This window comes from Neophocaena asiaeorientalis, unplaced genomic scaffold, assembly GCF_003031525.2.
Source record: "Neophocaena asiaeorientalis asiaeorientalis breed wild unplaced genomic scaffold, Neophocaena_asiaeorientalis_V1.1 scaffold185, whole genome shotgun sequence".
Taxonomy (NCBI): Eukaryota; Metazoa; Chordata; class Mammalia; order Artiodactyla; family Phocoenidae; genus Neophocaena; species Neophocaena asiaeorientalis.
The window spans coordinates 280,531-300,163 of NW_020171809.1; the positions used below are offsets into that span (position 1 = coordinate 280,531).

Sequence of the window (19,633 nt, forward strand, 5' to 3'; positions counted from 1 at the left end):
GCCGAGCGCTGGAAGCACGACCCGCGCCGCCGCCCGGAGCGCTGAGGCCGCAGGAGAGGCCGGGAACGGGCGCGAGCTCAGCAGGAGCAGCTGCACCGGCGCGCGGCTCTGCGGGGAGCCTGGCCCGGCGGGACGCAGCCCTGGGGAGCGCTCTTGACCCTGAGGAGAGCGTGTCGGGACGGGAGTGCCGGCCAGCGCTGCGCTGCGCGGAAGGCGGCTCTCGGAGGACCTGCCCCGAGGGGAATAGCGCTCGGAGCGGAGCGCGGGCTGAGCTGCACGCCGTCCTCCCGGGACGCCGCGCTTCCCGAGGGGAAGGCTGCCCTGACTTGTGCACCACTCTCAGGGGAACACTGTCCTGGCGGGGAGGCCGGCGTCCACTCGGCCGGCTGCTGGGTCGAGAGCCGCGCGCACGCCCGCGCTACCTTTAACTGAAGCATGTTGCTGAGCAGGACGTCCCCGATTCGTCGGTGGTCGCCTGTGGCCTGCGCGCTGGAAGACCCCTCCCTGGAGTGGAGACGGACAGGCACGGTCAAAACCTCGCGACAGCGTGCGAGAGACGCTTCGCTTGCTGCCAGTGCCATGGTGGGTCCCAGGCTCAGCAAGAACCTCTGAGGGCGAGGCCGTACTTGACAGAGGCAGTCGGCACATCTCAGCCATCCTCGAAATGCTGGTGACCGGGCAAAAAGGGGTCTCCTTTTAACCTGCTCCTGTCCTCTCCTCTGGAATAGGGTGAATGCGAGTGATGTTCCCTATGGACTAACGCTGTCTCGGGGCAATAGCGGCCCTTGTGAATTAGCCAGGAAGCTGGGAAGCTCCGGCGCACAGGGGTGGTAACGCGGGCGGGGCAGCCTGCGGGCGCTGGGACGCAGGGCGTTACCAGAGCGCCAGCCTCTGCTCCACCTCGCGCAGGAAGCCTCTGTGGAACTCATAGATGGGGTCGATGTTGGAGAAGAGCAGGGTCATCAGGTCCGCAGGCATGGCGTCCGCCTTGACCACAGCGCTCCGGAACCACTGCCGGGAGAGCTCAGGGTGACCAAGGGACCTGGCCCCTGACGACACACAGCACCGGCCCCGGAGCCCCCACGACGCCAGCTCAAATCAGTGCCACGGCTGACCAGCCAGTTTTCACAACAGAAGAAAGCAATTCTGGGTGAAAAGCTTCGAAGGGATATATTCCCAGGTTCACAAAAAATCGGACCCAATATTCTGACCTGACGTAGACATGTTTTAAGGCAGATATATTTAACAGAACATGTACACATACACACACACGCAGGTCTCGGGGGGGGGGGGGGGGTCCTGTGTCTCTGGCCCAGATTTAAGAAGTATTAAGAAAATCAAAGCAACAAGGGACTTAGGTTTCATACCACGGTAATAACTTCTAAATCCTTCAGGTATGTTCGCTCTGTAGCAAGAATCTCCTTTGCTATGAAGTAGGCCTCGTCCGCGGGCGCACACTGCAAGAAGTGCAGACAGCGTGAGCGTGTCAGCCGGCCACGTCGCCGACGGTCCTAGCCGCCAGCTCTTCTGCTCAAGTTAACGCTGTCACGTGATCTTCACGTGCACCTCCTGAGAGCGTCACTTCTAAGTAAAGATATAAGCCCCGCTGTATCGCCCCCAGATGTTCTTCTCATTTTATATTATTCTTTTTTGAGAAAAGAACTGCTGTTTAAACAGCAACATATAGTGAAGCTAATCACTCATTTTGTGATGAAATCACTGTTGAGATGTCACTCACAGGACTGTAGCTGCTTAACACACAGATACAGGCACACCTCAGAGATATAGCGGGTTGGGTTCCAGACCACCGCAATAAAGCTAATATTGCAACGAAGTGAGTCACATGAATTTTTTTTGTTTCCCAGTGCATAAAATTACATTTCCCCCATACTGTAGCCTATTAAGGGTACAACAGCCTTGTGTCTTTCCCTTTGGCCATGCTGCACAGCTTGAGGGATTCTAGTTCCCTGACCAGGGATTGAACCTGGGGCCATGGCAGCGAAAGCACCAAGTCCTAACCACTGGACTGCCAGGGAACTCCCACATTATGTCTAAAAAAACAATGTACATACCTTAATTAAAAACTACTTAATTGGGACTTCCCTGGTGGCAGAGTGGTTAAGAATCTGCCTGCCAATGCAGGAGACACGGGTTCGAGCCCTGGTCCAGGAAGATCCCACATGCTGCAGAGCAACAAAGCCCGTGCGCCACAACTACTGAGCCTGCGCTCTAGAGCCTGCGAGCCACGACTACTGAAGCCCGCGCGCCTAGAACCCGTGCTCCGCAACAAGAGAAGCCACCGCGATGAGAAGCCCACGCACCCAAACAAAGAGGAGCCCCTCCTCCCCACAACTAGAGAAAGCCCACGGGCAGCAACGAAGACTCAATGTAGCCAAAAAAAAAGCAAAACAAACAAAAAAAACTACTTAACTGCTAAAAATATTAACCATCATCTGAGCCCTCAGTGAGTGGCAGTAGTAACGTCAAAGCTCACTGACCGCAGATGCCACAACAACCGTAACAATAAAGGAAAAGTCTGAGGCATTGTGAGAATTATCAAAATGTGACAGACACAAAGTGAGCAAATGCTATCGGGAAAACCTTCCATTTGTAGGAAAAAAAAAGCAGTACCTGCGGAGCGCAATAATACGAGGTCTGCCCATGCATGAATGTATGTGATTAGCAACAGTTAAGCCTAACTCACACAGAAGTCATTAAACTTGCCAAGCGATGTACGTTTTATCTGTGCCGGCGGTTAGAGCCGGCGGCTGGCTGACGTGGCCCAGCCCCGGGGCTCTTAAACCTGCGACAGGGCCGCTGACCACCTGCAGGGGCCACAGGCAAGTCAGCGGTGACAGGACCCTCAGGAGCAGGAAGGGCAGCGCAGCGCTCCCAGCGAAGCACAGGCCTTGTGCCCACCTGGGCTGGGGGCTGTGTCTTATCCCTGCAGGGCCCCACCCCGCTCTGAGCACACCTCAGAGAGCTGCCTCCGCCTCGGTCAAGGTCGGTGCATGGCCTCTCCTCCACTCTCTCCTACCTGGCGGACAGCTGGTCCTGCTCCGTCCCTGCACGCTCGCCCCGCTGCTCTTCCCCGGGACGGAGGATTTAGGGCCGACCCTCCCACGTCTGCAGCCATGCCAACAGGCACCTGGGACGTGCCCAGGAACAGAGGTCCCTGCCCTCGAGCTGACAGCCTCCCAGGCAGGAAGCAACTCCAGCTACCGGGGAAGTGACCCAGCTGGGCAGCAAAGCACACAGAAGGACCAAGGGAGCAGGTGGGGTGGAGGCTGGCAGGACAGACGGCTGCCTCCTAGAGAGGGAGGGGCCAGGAGGCTGGGTGGTGGGGGCCAGCCCAGAGGTCAAGGATGGGGGGCTACAAGGTGAGCCGAGTGGTCACCGGCGGGGCGGGAAGGCAGGGTGTTTGAGGCCTATCTGAGCACATCGGGGTGCGCGGGGCCCAGGATGTGTCTGGGGGCCGGGGCTGGTCAGGAGGCGCAGGGAAGGGAGAGCCAGGCTGAGGGGTGGTGACCCTGATGGTCAGGGTCTGGGTGGGGGGAGGTGGCGAGTCGGCCGAGGGAAGGAGTGCGGCAGGGCGAGGGTCCGAGTCTGCAGGTGACCCGTTCGGGGAGGAAGGTGGGACCGGGTTTGCACCGTGGGGTCTGAGACTTCTCCCCGGGGCCCTGGGGAGTTTAGGGCGGTCGCAGCAGCAGAGGCCGCTCCTCCTGTGTGTCCCGGAGGCCACTGCTACGGCAGCCACCCCCTCAGCCGCGGGGACACCAGGAGGTTCCACCTGACCCTTCACAGCCTGTCCTGTTGTCCTCCCTCCGGGACTTGTGTGTGGAGCGCCCGTGGGCTGCTTCTCACGCCAGCTTTTCCCACAACACTGGCAGCCACACGGTACCATGGCATCTTCTGGTGTCCTGCCCCGGACACCTGCAGGCCGCCTTTCTAAACTTCATGCTCGTCAATTCTTTCTTTCTGGGCTTTGTGCTATTAAAAAATGACTTCTTCAAATCCACTGAAAAATCACTGAGCTTGTGTGCTCAGTGAGCTCTCTGGGGTCAGAGCTGCCCCAGGAGGCCCACGGTCCTGGTCTGGGTGGCTTCGGCCCTCCCTGCCTGGGTCTCCCTGTGGCCAAGCGTCCCGGCTCTGGTCTGGATCGCGGACACGTCGCACGCACGCTGCCGGTGAGCATTTCCTGCCTGGGTCCCCACTGAGGCCCGAGACCAGCTCCTCTTCCCGTGGCGGGTGAAGGTGCCCAGAGAGACGCTCAGAAACAACCACGGCAGCATCACTGCTGAGGTCACAGTAATACTGCAGGTGCCAAGGGGATGCCAGCAGTAGGGAGGTCAGCAGCAGCTCGTGGGTGGCCAGCCTGGGTAGCCAGGGCCAACCCCTGATTTCCAGAGCACCTCTTAGGAAACTCAGTGGAGAGACAGCAAAACAGCTGCTGCTCTGCCAGCCATACCAGCAAGCAGACCTGCCCGCAGGCCCCGGGTCAGGGCAGAGGGAGAGGCCCTGCTTTGTCCCCATAGAGCCCCGAGCCTGGTGCCCACACACAGGCAGGGGAGCAACCCCACCTTCCCTTTCAGGCCTTCCCAATACTGTGCGTCCCCACCAATTTCTATTAAAAAGGAGAAACAGCACAGTAAGTGGGAGACACAGGAAGGAGGAGGGATCCCAGGAAGCAAGCTGGCACACGGGCTCCGAGGGAGGGCTGGGCAGCACCCCCGCACCCCACCCCGAGCTGGGCAGTCAGATGCCGACGCGGGAGCCCAAGGCCTGGCCAGCTGAGGCCAAGGCTTCCAGGACCTGCCGGGGGAGTCATCAGGAAACCTGGGGGTCTCCCAGCGTGCATCTGGGGGGCCAGGGCCTCGCTGGCGATGCTTCAGGCTGTGGCCTCACCAGCGAGCGGGCACGTTCCTCTGCCTGGTCCGTGGCGCTCTGCCTACTGACCTCACTCTTCTCCCACAAGTCCACACGCCCAGCCCCTGGGACGCACCTCCGGAACGCCTCAGCCCCCAGCCCCACGGCCTCGCCTGACCCCCAGACCTCCTCCCAGCAAAGCGGGGAGGCTGAGGCCCCCAGGTCCCCGGGATCCACAGCCCCGCACTTGGAACCTACGGGCGCCAGGAACGTGAAAGGAATGAGGAGGCCCGTCTTGGCGCAGAGGGACCCCGAGCGCCTCGGAGGTGGTGGGAGGGTCTCAGGACTGGAGAACCCCCAGCCCCTGCTGCCCAGGCCCCCAGCAGCAAGCCCCCCGGGGGCGCCCACCTTGTGTCTCAGCTCCTCCTGGTCGTCCGTCCCGGCTCCGCCAGCGTCGCTGAGGACGGGGCTCAGCAGGGGAGAGGAGCCCTGCTCGGCTGGGCCCAGTGGGCTCAGGCTCGGTGGGGTCTTCCGGGTGGAGGGAAGCTGAGGACTCTCCACGGAAAGGCCTGGAAGTGAACGGGCGATGGAGCGAGAGATGAAGAAGGGCAGACCCAAGGGACAGCACCTGCCACCAGGCCCTTCCGGAGACACGCAGGCCTCAGTGTGACATAAAGCAACGGTGAGAACAGGTGACAAGTGAGAGCCCGCTTCCCCAGAGAACCTCCAGGGCGGCTTGGCCCAGGGCTCTGGTTCCCGGGGAAGATGCAGGCACAATAGAGCCAACGGGGAGGAGGGAGCGCACGTAAGAGGCCAAACTGACGCTGACTCATCTGGAAAAGAACGTGTATTCTAAGGCCAAACTCATTAACCGTTCACTTAAAACACTGGATCACACTCGTCATACTGTTTTCTACTTCCCTGAATTGTTCGTTAGCAAGGATTTTACTCTGATTTCTAGAATCATACCACAAAAGTAACTTAATTTTTTCCCCTTCTGAAAATAATGTTTGCTTTTGACCAGACTGAAGCCAAAATTCTGGCCTCGTTCTATTTCATCCAACATTTTGTGATCAAGAAATTCTCTTTTCTATGTAAAAAAATCCTCAAAGGTTTATTTCTAATGTTTTTCTATGAGAGAGTAGTAACTATTAAATGCCACGTTTGAAAGTCACCTTAAAGCAGAGTTTTAGAGGAGACGTTTAACTGTTCAAAAGCAATTTAAGATAGAAATTTACCTTGGGTTTTTAAATGTATAGCGTTTTAACACCCAAACTACCATTATCTCTAAGTATGATTATTAAGTCGGTTTACAAAATGCTAGAAGTAACACAACGGGTTTCAAAACGAGATCCTTTCACACTGTGATTGGGGACCAAATGCAGTTACCCACGGTGACCAGTTTATAGACCCAAAACTTAGTTTATTCAGCCTAAAGCGTGAAGTGTGTAGGAGGCAGGCTGGTGCAGAGAGCTTCCTGCTGGCCGGACTGCCACACACAAGCCCCTGCAGCCCTCCACCGTGGCCTGAGGGCGGGAGGGAGCCCTTATTTTCACATTGACAAGTTCAGAGCTCTGGAAGCCGGGACCCCACCCAGGGCTTCTGGGGATGGGCTACCAATGCCGGATAGCAGAGCTCTCCTCTGGGATTCTCACAACCACACAGATTTAAGACACAGAGAAACGTTCACTGACATTAGAAAACCTGGACAACGTAAGGACGTGAAATTATCGGAACGAGTTTTATTAAAATCTGCTTTTATTACACATTTAAAATAAGCTAAGCCACCTTAAAAGAGCGTGCCTTGCCTACGTCCCCTCCCCCGACAGGCCTGCACTGTCACTTCTCCAGGGACCAAACCGAACAAGGGCTCTGGGCTGTGCCCGAGGCACGGCTCCTTTGACTGCAGAAGAGGCTCGTTTCCGGCTGAGCTGTTCAGGATCACACTCCAAGGTCCGTTGTGTCCCTAAGTAGCCCGGAATTGCATAACGAGACACCTTCACACAGTGAAAATTCAGAAAAGATGTAGAAGCTACTAATAAGCTGTCTACTTATTCTTCCAGGCGTGTTGCTCAAGGTGTGAGAACCAAGACGCTCACCCTCGTTGGTTGTGAGAACAAGTCCACGTGGTGACCCTCGCGTCTTCCCGCCCGACAGAAAGCTACTAGTGCACGGTTTACCACAGAGTTCTTGCAAAACCTGACTTTATTTTTACATAGCAGAAGGTGACAGGTGAGGAGGTGGTGTTAGCTCTGAAGTCTCCTGTGACAAGGCCAGGGTGGGCTCGGGGGCCGACAAACGGGCCGACGAACGGGAGACCAAAGCCCAGCAAGTGACCGCCTCGGGACAAACAGCTCGTCTGGAATAAACTGTTTTGGTTCTAGGAAGGTTAAAAGCCATCATTTGATATTATCATTGTAGACAAGGCTGCCCTCATATCTGCAGGTTCCACATTTGAAGACTCAATCAATGAGGACGGAATATATGGTGCGGGGGAGGACGTTCCAGAAAGGTCCCAGAAGCAAGACTTGAATCTGCCACTCTGGCAACTGTTTACACAGCATCTTACGTCGTATTTACAACTATTCACAGAGCATTTACACTGGATTAGGTGTTGTACCTAATGTAGAGATGATCTAAAGTATCCGGGAGCATGTGGGTGGGTTGTATGCAAATACGACGCCATCTCACATAGAGACTTTCCTGTCAGGGGTTCTGCTATCGGTGGGGTGCTGGAACCAATCCCCCGTGAATACTAAGGGACAACTGTACTTACTATTTCACAAAAATTGTCAACTCACCATTTAGTGACTCGATTAAAAAGCACCACAAACAGACATTAAACATTTGTTTTTATTAAATCTGTCAGCCGCATCAAAACGTAATACATCATACCTACATCAAATTCTGTCAACACAGACGCTACGAGATGAAGCGAATAAATCTGCAAGGAGCTGTTTTCAAGCAAGTGGCAGTAAACGAGGCTGCTGGACTGTCATGACGCCAGTGACGCGCGGGCCCTACGCCCAGAGCGCGCCCGTGGGGCCGTGGTTCTGCTGGCCAGTTCCAGGAGCGGCCGGGGCGCGTGAAGGCTGCTCTGGACCGTGTGGTGGCGTGACAGGCTCTGACCTTAGAAAGCCCTGTCCACGTGGACGACCTGTATTAGAATGCACACCAACAGGCAGATTGCGTAAGCGTTTTTAAGATGCTAAATGTCAAGTTTTAGGTGCCACAGAGTATGTGTAGTCTTAACTGACATGGTGAAGAATCTTCAATGTTTGTAAACCCAGACCTCTGCGTCCAAGGTCCTCTACTGTCAAACAGCCAGGAGGAGTCAATGTTGCTCTGAGTCACAGGACCCGCTCACACGTAGGTGGTGCGCTACTGCCCCACCGTGGCACCGAGAACCACCAAATCCTTGCAGACGAGACAGGTTTGGAAATGCTTCCAAAAGGAAATGCTTTGGGATGGGTGGACAGCTCTCCGTTTCTGCTGTCCACCCAGAGTTCACAGGCAGCCTCTGCTCTCAAAGGTGCAAGGTTTGACCGTCTTCAAAAAAAACACTGCAGGGCTTCCCTGGTGGCGCAGTGGTTGAGAGTCCGCCTGCTGATGCAGGGGACACGGGTTCGTGCCCCAGTCCAGGAAGATCCCACATGCCGCAGAGCAGCTGGGCCCGTGAGCCACGGCTGCTGAGCCTGCGTGTCCGGAGCCTGTTCTCCACAGCGGGAGAGGCCACAACGGTGAGAGGCCCGCGTACTGAAAAAAAAGAAAAAAAAAAAAACACTGCAAAGGTAAAACTTTCGTTTCAGTCAGTCAGCAGTGAGCCACCCTGGGAGATGATTTTCTTTGTGGCATTCTTTATTTCCAAACATTTCTAAATATCCATCTGATAATTTTTGACATCGTTTTGAGAAGCGCAGTACCGTGCTTTGTGTAACCTCCTTATCGTCCGACCAGGCGATGAAAGAGAAACATCACATTTAGACAGGAAGCTCAGCTACTTTTATTTCATACCTTTAAATTCTCTTCTTCAAAACTCTGTAATAAAATAAACAATTTTGAAACTTTTTGCCTTATAGCGGAGCAAGAGTCAGCTCCAGTTTGGAAAGTTCAAGGTCAAGTTTGAAGGTTAACATGATGGAGGGAGTGTAAGATCTAGAAGCTCCCTCTGTGGCTGGAACAGTGATCACTAATCCCATAAGAAAAGGGAAAAGCTGATTTTTCCAAAGCACCCAGGTAAGCGTGACCCTGATCAGTCGCAGGAAACCACGTCTGGCTCCACTTCTGAACTGGGACGTCACGAGTCTCTTATAGGAAACATGGTTCATAAAATAAAAGTAGGAGGTAAAGAAGTGGCTACTCCGAGGGGCCCAAGGTCCAGCTCACCCCTTCCTCCTGCTGTGTGTTCGTCTGTCTCCCAGGGCTGTGACGGCTCAGTCTGGAAGTGGCTGTGGTCACCTGAGACTCAGGGGGTGACGTCTACACGCGTGGCGCACCCAGGGGCATTTTCCCGAGTCTTCTCTTCTGTTTCCTTCTAAGCAAACAAGACTCCTTCCTTGTTAAGAGAAACGGGGGTGCCAACCTACAACAACTGATTCACACTCTGGGCCACTTGTCCGGATGACGCTCGCCAGGTGTGGGGTCTCCTCTGCGTGACACGGGTAGGTGGTCCAGGGTACACGTCCTTGTTCTAATAAATGACACATTTTGTCTAAAGTTTGAGAAGCTGTGACTTATGGATCTTCTGAACTATTGGAGCGACGGAGGCAAGGGCCCCGAAACAAACTATTCAAGTAAACTAGGAAGTGTGGAGGTGACGTGTGTTAGGAAGGAGGTGCAGCCTGAGTGAACGTTCTTGGAAGTAAAGGCCACACAACTTTTACCCTCCTAACTGGTCACCCTGTGCATCCACTGGGTTCATCACGGAGGTGTCGCCACCTCATCCCCGCGGGGGTGACGGCAGTGGGGGCGTCAGTGAGGGACGGGCCGGTGTGATGGGGGAAGAAATGGAGACCCCAGTGATCCACTGTCCTCTGCTCTAAGGGGGGGTCCCCCAGGGAGTTCATGCCAACAGGGGCCTTTCTAGACACTGCCAGCCACCTCCCGCCCCCATCACACTGGGCGCCAGGTGCCTCGAGACCCCAGAGGGAGCCCGGCCCCCGCCCCGAGGGGCCTGCGCTGCCCTGAGCACCCCGTCCTCAGCCGGCTTGCTGCAGCCGCTGCGCAGGAGTGGGGCAGCCCCGAGGCCTGAGAGGGGCCGAAGAGGCAGACAGCTCCGTGGACGCAGCAGAAGCTCGCGGCAGCCGAGAGGGGGTCCAGGAGGAAAGGCCAGTTCAGAATCTGAGCAGCTGCCACGCTTCGGGCCAGGGATTTTATCAGGTGGCGTCTAGCTGACTGCGGGAAAAAGGCAATAAAACGGTCTCATTTTCAGAGTTAAGAAGCCAACAGCACGTGTTCTGTGCACTATAAGCCCACGGACCGCGCAGTTCAACCCCAAAGCTGCCAGCGGTGCTGCTCTCAGCCGGCACCTTGGAGGCTCCTGCGGGCCCAGAGCCGGCAGACCACTGGCTCTCCTACACCCCCCTCTGCACACTGACCACAGGGGCCACGAGCCCGAGCGGGGCCGCTGAGAAAAGCAAGGCACTTCCCCGACTGGCCTTCCATGGGGGCGTCGCCACCCACAGCCGGCATGAGACAGCCTGTGGGCTCCATGGGGCCAACTGCCTATGAAGACAGATGTCGGTGGTGATGTGAAAAGATACAGGGCTGTTTCCGGGGTTCACCTGACACATGAGATAACCTTCCATGGGTGTAAATCAAAACTGTATGCAAGTAGAGGGAAAGGAAGCTAAAAAAGCCATCAAAATCCATAGCAAATATTCCCTTATTTTATTGAGTAAACAAAGAGTTCTGAATTAGTACATATCTGCAAATTTATAAACGGCAATTTCAACGGGAAACAAACTTTCAAGAACCACAGACCAGGCAACGTCAATGTGTCTTTAAAGAATGAACGAGTTCAGGTTTACAGGGAAATGCCACCCCCTTTTCTCCTCATTCCTGGGGACACAGATACGTTCATGCAAAAGACAGCATCCAGGGTCACGGCGGGCAGGGCGCTGCGTGGAGAGACAGTCCCACAGCGGCCCCCGCGCCCCGGCCAGCTGCGACAAGCTCTGTCACTTCAGGACAGGGGCCGGGGCGCAATCCCACGAGTGAATCCGTGGCCTTGAGAACAGACACTGAAATGCCCAACTTTAAGTGCCTGAGAGAACATTAACATTTTCACCTACAAAGTAACTGTTCCAAGAATGGATTTCTTTCTGGTGCTCCCTGAACCAGGAGGGAGCAGCACAACCTGAAGACGCACAACTGGCATCCCTTGTCACACACACGTAGGGTCGTGGCCCGTGTGCGCCACAGGACCGGAAGCACAGCACGCCTGGTGCTCAGCCACCCCTCCAGAGCAGCAGGTGAGAAAATGCCTGCGGTGAAAACCACACCCACAGCACCAGAGCAATTAAAGGACTTTGCAAAGTGACGACCTTGGGGATGATCAAAGTTCTCCACGTTAAACTTCTTTGTGAGGGTTTTCATTGCCCATCCCTCCATCATTACTACCATTTTAAAAACGCGTGTTAACTGGAAAAAGGAGTCCTGCTCTGACCCCGCACTGAGAGAGCTCCTGTGTGATGTGAAAAGGCACACACGGGACGCGCCGCTTCCTGCTTTAGTGCCGTCAACCTGCCTAACGTGAGCGTGAGGCTGTGCTGTCGCTAGACCCTGGAAACGGAAAGACAATCGTAGACTTGACAGCTAGTGAACATAAACAGTCCACGTAAGTGGAGGGCGTCACTCCAGGGGACTTGGCGGGGACGGCGGGCACCGCCTCTGGGCTGCGGTGACAGTGCCGGGCTCCCCCGTGGGCGGAGCAAAGCGCACCACGGCGCGCTCTCAGCGGCCGGCGCCGGCGTGAGAAGGGCTGCTCCCAAGCCTGTGGGTCCCACACCAATCTGCACATTCATCCTGTAATCCGGGTCTACGGGGCCACCCTTCCAAGGTGGTGCCACCGCATAACGTGTTTTTCAAATAAAAGGCAATCACAACGAACAGCCTTCAGCAAACCCAGCAAAGGCCGGCTGCTGGCCTCACTCAGAACCATGCTGGATATTTTAATGTTTCCTGTAAGCCAGCTCTTACTAGACAGAACACGACAGTGCCACTGCCTGGGCTACAAGCAGAAAGACCGGACCTGTAGGATCTATCTTTCAGGCTCACTTTCCCGGTTGCCGAAGGGTCCCCTCCTGGAGGGGGCTCCTCCCACTCGAGTGAAGGGGAAGAAGGGCTGTGGGCAGAGTCCAAAGAAGCCACAACTGATATTAAAGAAATGGTTTCAATATAAAAGGAAAGCTGTAAAATTAAACATATTGTGAACACCCTGGAAAAGGAAAGTTGTTCAAAATTTCTCCAAATCTGACCAAAAAGCTAACCCTGAATCTGAAAATAACACCTTCACCAGCAGTGTCCACAGAGCGTCTGGGATGCTGGGCTCGTTCTAGAGCCGCGCTGCCCATGCGTGGAACAGGGAGGGGGTCAGGGGTCGGGGTCAGCAGTCAATGCAGCTCAGGTCCAGCCTCCAAGGCTGCAGGGCCTGAGGGGCAGACCGACGACAGCCCAGGCCGCTCGGCTTCCCTGCAAGTCATCAGCACAAATGGGAAAGAGGAAGAGGAGACAGACGGGCTATCTCGACCTTGAACAGCACGCGGACCGGGTCTGGATCCCGATTTGAGCAAACCAGACGTCGGCCAGCACTTCGTCCACCTTGTGGGGTGACGTCTGCGTGGGGCCAGTGAGGAGGCGCCTTACGTTTCAGAGACACGTGAGCGCTGAGGAAGGTCGTCAGCGCGTCAGGCCCACTTTATAGGAGGGGGGCAACACCTGGGGAGACATGGCGGGGGGGACACAGGACGGCCCTGCCCAACAGGCTTGGGCTTCACTCCTGATACGCCTCTTTCCGCTTCTGCATATCCTGAAAACTGTCTAAACAAAAGCTAGAAAATTATCCCCAGAAAAAGAAGTTTCTTTGAAAAAACAAGACAAAACCTTTAACAGGAAGGTCCAGTAAAAGACGTCTGAGAACAGGACTTACTCAGATTCTTCGACATGTGACGACGACCACACACACACCCCCCACACACCCCGCCCCGCATCCTGCAGCCCCGGCTGCTCTGCTGGCTCAGACTTTCTGCCCAGACACAAGGACGGGCTGCTTTAAAGACAAAAGGACACTCTGTTAGTTCGGAGCATCGGCGGGCACAGTCAGGAGACAACAACCGACCAAGGACAGAGGCAGCCGTCGTGTCAACTAAGATTCAGGAAAAGCGTTGGATGGACAGCATCTGTAACAGCTCCTTGCCAGACACACCCACGGTGCATCTTTTCAGTGACACAAAGTGTCCCAGACGTGCCATCCTCACCAGTGACGTCGGTCACGGTCACACAGTCTCTCCACAGACGCCGGCCAGTCAGCACCAATGCAGATGGACCCATGGCCTGGGAGGTGCGGGGGCGACGGGTGTGAACGTCCCGGGACCAGAGCCACGAGGGACCCGGCGCGGCGGTAAGGCAGCTGCGAGGATGGAAAGTACCGACCCATTAGGCTGAAGCCCCTGCTGCCACCCGACTGACACCATCGACACCATCGACAGACGGCGACCGAGCCTGCAGGGAAGCCCCGGCAATCTCCACGCGGCCGCCGGGAACGGGGTCCACACACACGGCGAGAATGGGACTTTCAGGAAGAAAACTAGCCTTTAAACACGGTGCTGCTCCACCAGGTGAGACCGGGAAGGAAGCACAAGACCCAGTCCATGGACTCGGTGACAAATCCAGCCCTCGAGGGGCCCGGCCACGCAGCCTGTGCTGAGCGCTGGCCCCACGTCCGCGGGGTGTGGAGCGCAGTGCCCCCAGGGCCACAGCCACCTTGGCCTGTCCACACACATGACCTTGCCCAAGGCCTCTGGACGGATGCGTGCGGATGGGGTCTATCAGAATCAGCCCGCAGCTGTGTCGGGTGCACACCTGACCGGAGGAGACACCACTGCTACAAAAGGCCAAGTCCCCAGCAGCTTGGGGAGGCCCCGGGTGCCCAGTCCCCACAGGGAACAAGCCCCCGTCGGCCCCAAGGAAACGGCTGGCCGGCTCGAGCCAACGCCATGCCCCTTGGGCCGGTTGGTGTGTCTGGTTCTGCCTCCCCTGCAACCGAGTGCGTGGCGTCCCCCAAGGAAGGTGGAAAGGACACAGTCCCGCTTACACTGCAGGTTAAACCAACGCCTCTCCAAGCACGGTCCCTGGTTCCTAAGTCATGGACGCAACCAAGCCTCGGGCACTGAGCCGCCCTGGGCAGTCCCAGACCACAGCACAAGGAGGCCGCAGACCCGCTGCCCTCCCCAGGAATTGGGTCCTGTGGGGCCTGCTCAAGATTTCGTGCAGTCAAATCAGACAAAACCCTCATCATAATTAATCATGGGCCGCACACCTCACCTTAAAAAGCAGCAACAGGCATAGGGCACACATTCCACTAAAGGTCAACATGAATCAGAACCGTGTAACACTCAAAACACATAGCACCCCTTTGCTGTATCGAAGCAAACGCCAGAAGAATAAAGCTGCACGGGCTAGATGACCGGCCCCGAAGGGTGAGCTGGAGACACTCATCCATTTCAAACCTGCGGCACAGCTTTTAACACCGCTCCAAGCGCAAGTTTTAACTTTTTGGCATTCCAAACAGAACAATCAATCAGAGAATTAGGGTGAAAAAGGAATATGTAGCCGTGACCACAAATCACTTTCCGTATCGAAAGCCGACAATCTGAGCCCTCACCCCCCGAGCAGGTGAGGGTCACCCAGGAGGGAAGCTGGGAACGGTCAGGACAGGTTTTCATCGACCTGCTCTCCAGGAGTCAAATTCTTTACGTTACTCTGCAGATCGAAAAGCACTCTCTCTCCCCTTGTCGGAGCAAAGGGGCTACCGAAGAAGAGGCTCACGTCTAGGGGGGCCTCGGCCTCGGAGCCCCACGAGTCCGTGTCGGAGCCACTCGGGTCCTCAGCCGTCGTGGGCGGGCAGCTGAGCTGCTCTAACTGGTCGACGATGTCCGAGAAATGGAAGGCTGAGCTGGCCTCAGAGCGGACCGAGCAGGCGGGGAAGTTGGCCATGGAGCTGGCCTCGGACTGGGCGGCAGAGCTGGGCGTGTGCGCGGACAGGCTGCCGGGCAGTGGCGCGTTGCTGAGGGAGCTGGTCTCGGACCGGTGGAGCCGGAGCGAGCTGGCGGCAGACGGGCTGAGCAGGCGCTGCATCAGGCTGGCCTGCGCCTTCACCTCCAGCAGCTCCGAGGTGTCGGCAGGGTGCGCGTCGCCGGGGCTGCCCTCCTCCTCGGACTCAAAGCCGCGTACCCCACTCCCACGGGCCGGCTCCGGGGAGGACCCCTCCGGGCTGGACGGGGCAGACCCCAGGCGGCCACACAGCAGGGCCTGCGGGCGCAGACTGCCGAAGGGGAAAGGAAAGGCCTCAGAGCCTCCGGCAAAGAAGGAGATGTCTGCCAGGCCGCCATCTCTGAACTCGAACGCCGGCAGCTGGGCGCTTGTCAATGTGAAAAGAGGGCCCCCCCGGAGGCTCTGCCGGCCACACGTGGGCGCCCCCCTGGAAGGGGAGGGGCCCACGGTCAAGGCACCCTCACCATGGCCACTGTGACCCGCACGCTCCCTGCCGGCCCCCCCTGCCTCTAGGCCTAGGGCGGCGCGACTCAGCCCCTCAGTACTGCTGGGGCCACAGCTCCACACGCCCCGACCCGACCCGACACCTTGGCAAGGCTGGAATGCAGGCGGCCCGGGGGGCGGGGCCGCGGCCACGCCGCTCCTCTCTGCAGCTGGCCACCTGGCGCTGGGAGCCGGGGGCCCTGTCGGGGAGCCGCTGCTGTCCTTGGAACCGAGCAGGCCCACGGGGGCTGGAGGGGAGGCAGGGCCCGAACAGAAGGAGGCACTTGTTGAAGACGGGGACGCGGGAGTCCTCGTGCCCTCGGTGAACAAGACGCTCTGGGGATCAAATCAGGAGAAGAGAAAAAGGAACACGTGAAATGAGCAATTACTGTTGGGAAGTCACAGAGCTAACTGGGCCCAGGTGAGTACAGCCGCACCCACACATTTCTGTCACAGCTTCTACAAAGGAGGGCAGCAGGTCAGACCTTTCCTTTTAGAACTGAAGATCTGTAACTGCAGACAGGGTTTCAAACGGACCCAGGATCTATTTAGGTCCCTTGTGAGTCCACTTTTTTCTCTGCGTTAGGCGTGACCTGTCTACAAGAAAGGTCGTTTCCACCACTAAAGGCCCTGAGTCTCCCTGGCACCCGGGTCACCCTGAAGTTGCCTGGGGCTGTCTTTGGGCATCATTGTTCCCCTGGGGCTGGGCAGCTGGAGGAGGGGTGAGCTGCCCCACTCAGCTACCCAGGCGCCCTCCCCCGCCCTGCCAGGGGTCACCGGGGGACAAAAGGCATTGGTGCATCCACACAGCGCCCGGGCAGCAAGGGCCAGGTCCGCACACGGAGCTCCTCGCCCACGCCGTGCACAGGAGCCCCGGGCATCTCGGAGGCGCAGGAGAAGCCCCGCGTATGAGCAGGAAGAGGCTGACGAGGCAGGCGTGGAGTGCTGGGAGGGGCTGCTCGCCACGCCGGGCGCCTGCGCTGCGTCCTGGCTCACAGTCCCACACGCAGGGACACGGAGCAGCCCTTCCCACTCACGTGTCACTGAGACACAGCCGTGTCACACCGGCACTCACAACATCACAAGGGGGTGGTCAGGCCAAAGCAGAAGCAGCAGCAGCACAGCGACCACCCCTTTAGACAAAGCGGCAGCTCGTGACCCGTAAGATTAATCCCTGTTCGTGTGTCTACCACGTGGCTTTTTCCTAATCATCGACCATATTCCATATTCTCTGTGATTTTTAAAAGACAGCATCAGAGAACTGAAAGCTTAAGTGTAACTTTTAGACTACTCACACATTTGAACTTTGTTAAAGAAACAAAAATAAGTTCTTTTAATTTCAGTTGATTTAACAAGGAATTCCAAAATAGAAAACGTACCTAGAAGAGTTAAAGAATGTTGATATTTAAAAGACCCGATTAAAAAAAAATTTAGGACACATGAGCTTTAATATATGAGGTACAAGTGTAGCTTCTGGAAATACTATAACAGTATAAATGACAAAACTGTCAACGAAAATCAACTTTGTGTAGCAATAAAAATGTATAAATATGAAACTATACAGCCACACATCGAAAGTTATGAGATAACAGTACATGAAAAGAGCAAGATTCTCCGTAAAAATATACTTGCATGTGGCAGTCAACACACAAATGTGAACACAGGGAGCGACAGCAGAGAAGCAGACCTGAAACACAGAGTCCCTGACGTCCCGGCCTCACAACACAGAACTGTCACGTCTGGGACACTGTGGCCAAACGCCTCCTGTGAGTGAGTGTGTGCACCTGTGAGTACCTGTTTTCATATAGCTGTGATCATGTCAAACACACAGGCATACACATTTGTTTCCTGCTTTTCACCCTTAAGATAATAGCAAAAGATGCACTCAGTGAACACGGCTTCACTAAGCAAATCACCTCCCTAAGCTGGCATTTAACAGCACTTTGCACTTTTGTAGAAGGAGTATTTCTCAGTTGTTTTCCTGACAACACAAAGTGCTGTGCCCACTGCACAAAGAGAAGATAAAAACCGCCTGGATCCAATCGCTCAGAGATCAGGTTTGATGCTGTGCATACACTTCTCTGTTTAAATCAAAATGAGGACGTGACCCAGGCTGCTTTGCACCCTGCTACTGTCACATACTGGTATTTTCTGGGCGCGTCCTGCTCATGCACTATTCTCCCGAAACGAGATTTTTAAAGGCTCTTGAGTAGCGCCTCACGTGGACACGCCCAGAACTGCCAGTGACTCACCCGGCACAGACAGTGGTCGCTAGGATTTCTCGAATGACAAACAACACTGTCACACATCTCAATGCACAGAGCTTTCTCTTCACTCAGGACTCCTTTCTGCAAACAGGGTCCCAGGATTGGAATTTCCGCGCAAATGACAAAGCTAATTTTAGGACTCTTGTTACAACATTGCCAGATTATTTCCCCAAAGAGGACAGGTGATTATATCGTGTACGTTTTACGCAGAAGGACTCACCTGCCTCGGCAAGTTGGCATTTAGGGCGCGGAGAGACATCTGGGTCTTGCTGTGTTTTCTGCAAACAGAGAACAGGCTGTGAGCCCCCAGCCCTCCTCGCCTGACCCGTTTCTAAAGCAGCACATGCTGTGCCGTGCAAGGACTTGCATAAACACGTGGCCGAGCCTCTGTTACCGTGAGGCGCGCAACCAGGGATGGCAGGATGACAGAACAAGCACTCAACAAACACTACACGTCCAGAAGAGGTGAAATTGTCCCCTTCACACTGAAGGAAAAGCTCCACAGGCAAAGCAACAACGTGAATTTTCAGATTCAAAGTTTACCACGCTATGTAGAAACATTACATCTAATATGTAAGAACATTACGTCTAATATGTAAGAACATTACGTCTAATATGTAAGAACATTACGTCTAAGCTAAGCGATGCAGACTAGAACCAGAAAGCAGTATCTGTATCTGTACACAGTAACTGTAAATGACTGTAAAATACAACCTATCACCATTAAAATAAATAAAAGAAACAGAACTCAAGTGCCAAAATACACGTTTACATACCTGAAGTGATTTTTACTCAAATACAGGTTAAAGTATTCAAAACGTTAATTTTCAAAGCCCACACTTTTCATCATGAAGATGAGAAAATTTACCTTTCATACGGAATCCTCTTCATCCCACCGTCTTTGACATAATCCACTAGTTGCTTCTGAGTTCTTCCACTGTGAAAAAAATCAGGTTTTAAAGAAAAGAATAAACAGTAATTCACAGCATTAATTTTTCACAAAAGCAAAGGAAAAGTAAGACTTGCCCATCCTCTCTCACAAGTTTACATATACATCTAAAAATTATACTTTGCAACAAGCATAACCAGTTTTCTAAACAGTTTTTACGAAGCCTATTTTTCCCACTATTTTATTTGATAGGCTTTCTCCAGTTTTACAATAGCTGCAGTCTGCGTGTAGTTCTCTGGAACATTCACACCACCTTCTTCTTGACTGAGGCTGTTCGGGTTCTCAGTCCCACAGACAAGGCCAAGACCCGCCTGGCACTGCTGCCCCACCTGTATCTGAAGGAGGAACCTCTGCTGAAGAGGATGGCTCTAGCTCTGGGCTTCGGCTGATCAGAAAGTCTGAAAAAGGTGTGATACTCTACACACGTCTTCCAGAAGTTCTTACACGCGTCCCTACTCCCCAGCACGAATTCCAGGGTGTCCTGGTAAGGCCCCTGGGAACAAAAGACAAAGGTTCGAGTCACTATATCAAGAACAAAATTTAGGAAGGCAAAAGGCTACTCCAAAGTTAAAGATTAGCACATTTTCTTCCTCAAAGTTGTATACAAAGACTTCTGGTTCCATTTACACTTAAGAGAAGAAAAACACAAGGTATATATTCATTGTAGAAACATCAGGAAAATGTGGCCATCTACAATTACACAACTGCTAACATTCTGAAGTTTATCTTTGTAACCTTTTCCCACCTAGGAAACTAAGGCATCTTTCCAGGCCGGCTGACGCATTTATCTGTTATC

General features: G+C 54.9%; 1 protein-coding gene across 1 annotated transcript in view; it reads right to left on the reverse strand.

Moving 5' to 3' along the window:
* FARP2 (FERM, ARH/RhoGEF and pleckstrin domain protein 2) overlaps positions 1-19,633 on the reverse strand; it is an 87,516-nt gene that overhangs the window by 12,605 nt on the left and 55,278 nt on the right. Inside the window, exons 11-22 of the mRNA XM_024760193.1 lie at positions 19,167-19,330; positions 18,757-18,825; positions 18,109-18,166; positions 14,795-15,957; positions 13,344-13,495; positions 10,346-10,405; positions 9,967-10,113; positions 5,275-5,435; positions 1,368-1,457; positions 878-1,011; positions 327-504; positions 22-159 (exon numbers count right to left, since the gene is read on the reverse strand). Coding sequence (XP_024615961.1) covers positions 22-159; positions 327-504; positions 878-1,011; positions 1,368-1,457; positions 5,275-5,435; positions 9,967-10,113; positions 10,346-10,405; positions 13,344-13,495; positions 14,795-15,957; positions 18,109-18,166; positions 18,757-18,825; positions 19,167-19,330 — 2,514 coding nt within the window. The remainder of the gene's footprint in view (positions 1-21; positions 160-326; positions 505-877; positions 1,012-1,367; positions 1,458-5,274; positions 5,436-9,966; positions 10,114-10,345; positions 10,406-13,343; positions 13,496-14,794; positions 15,958-18,108; positions 18,167-18,756; positions 18,826-19,166; positions 19,331-19,633) is intronic.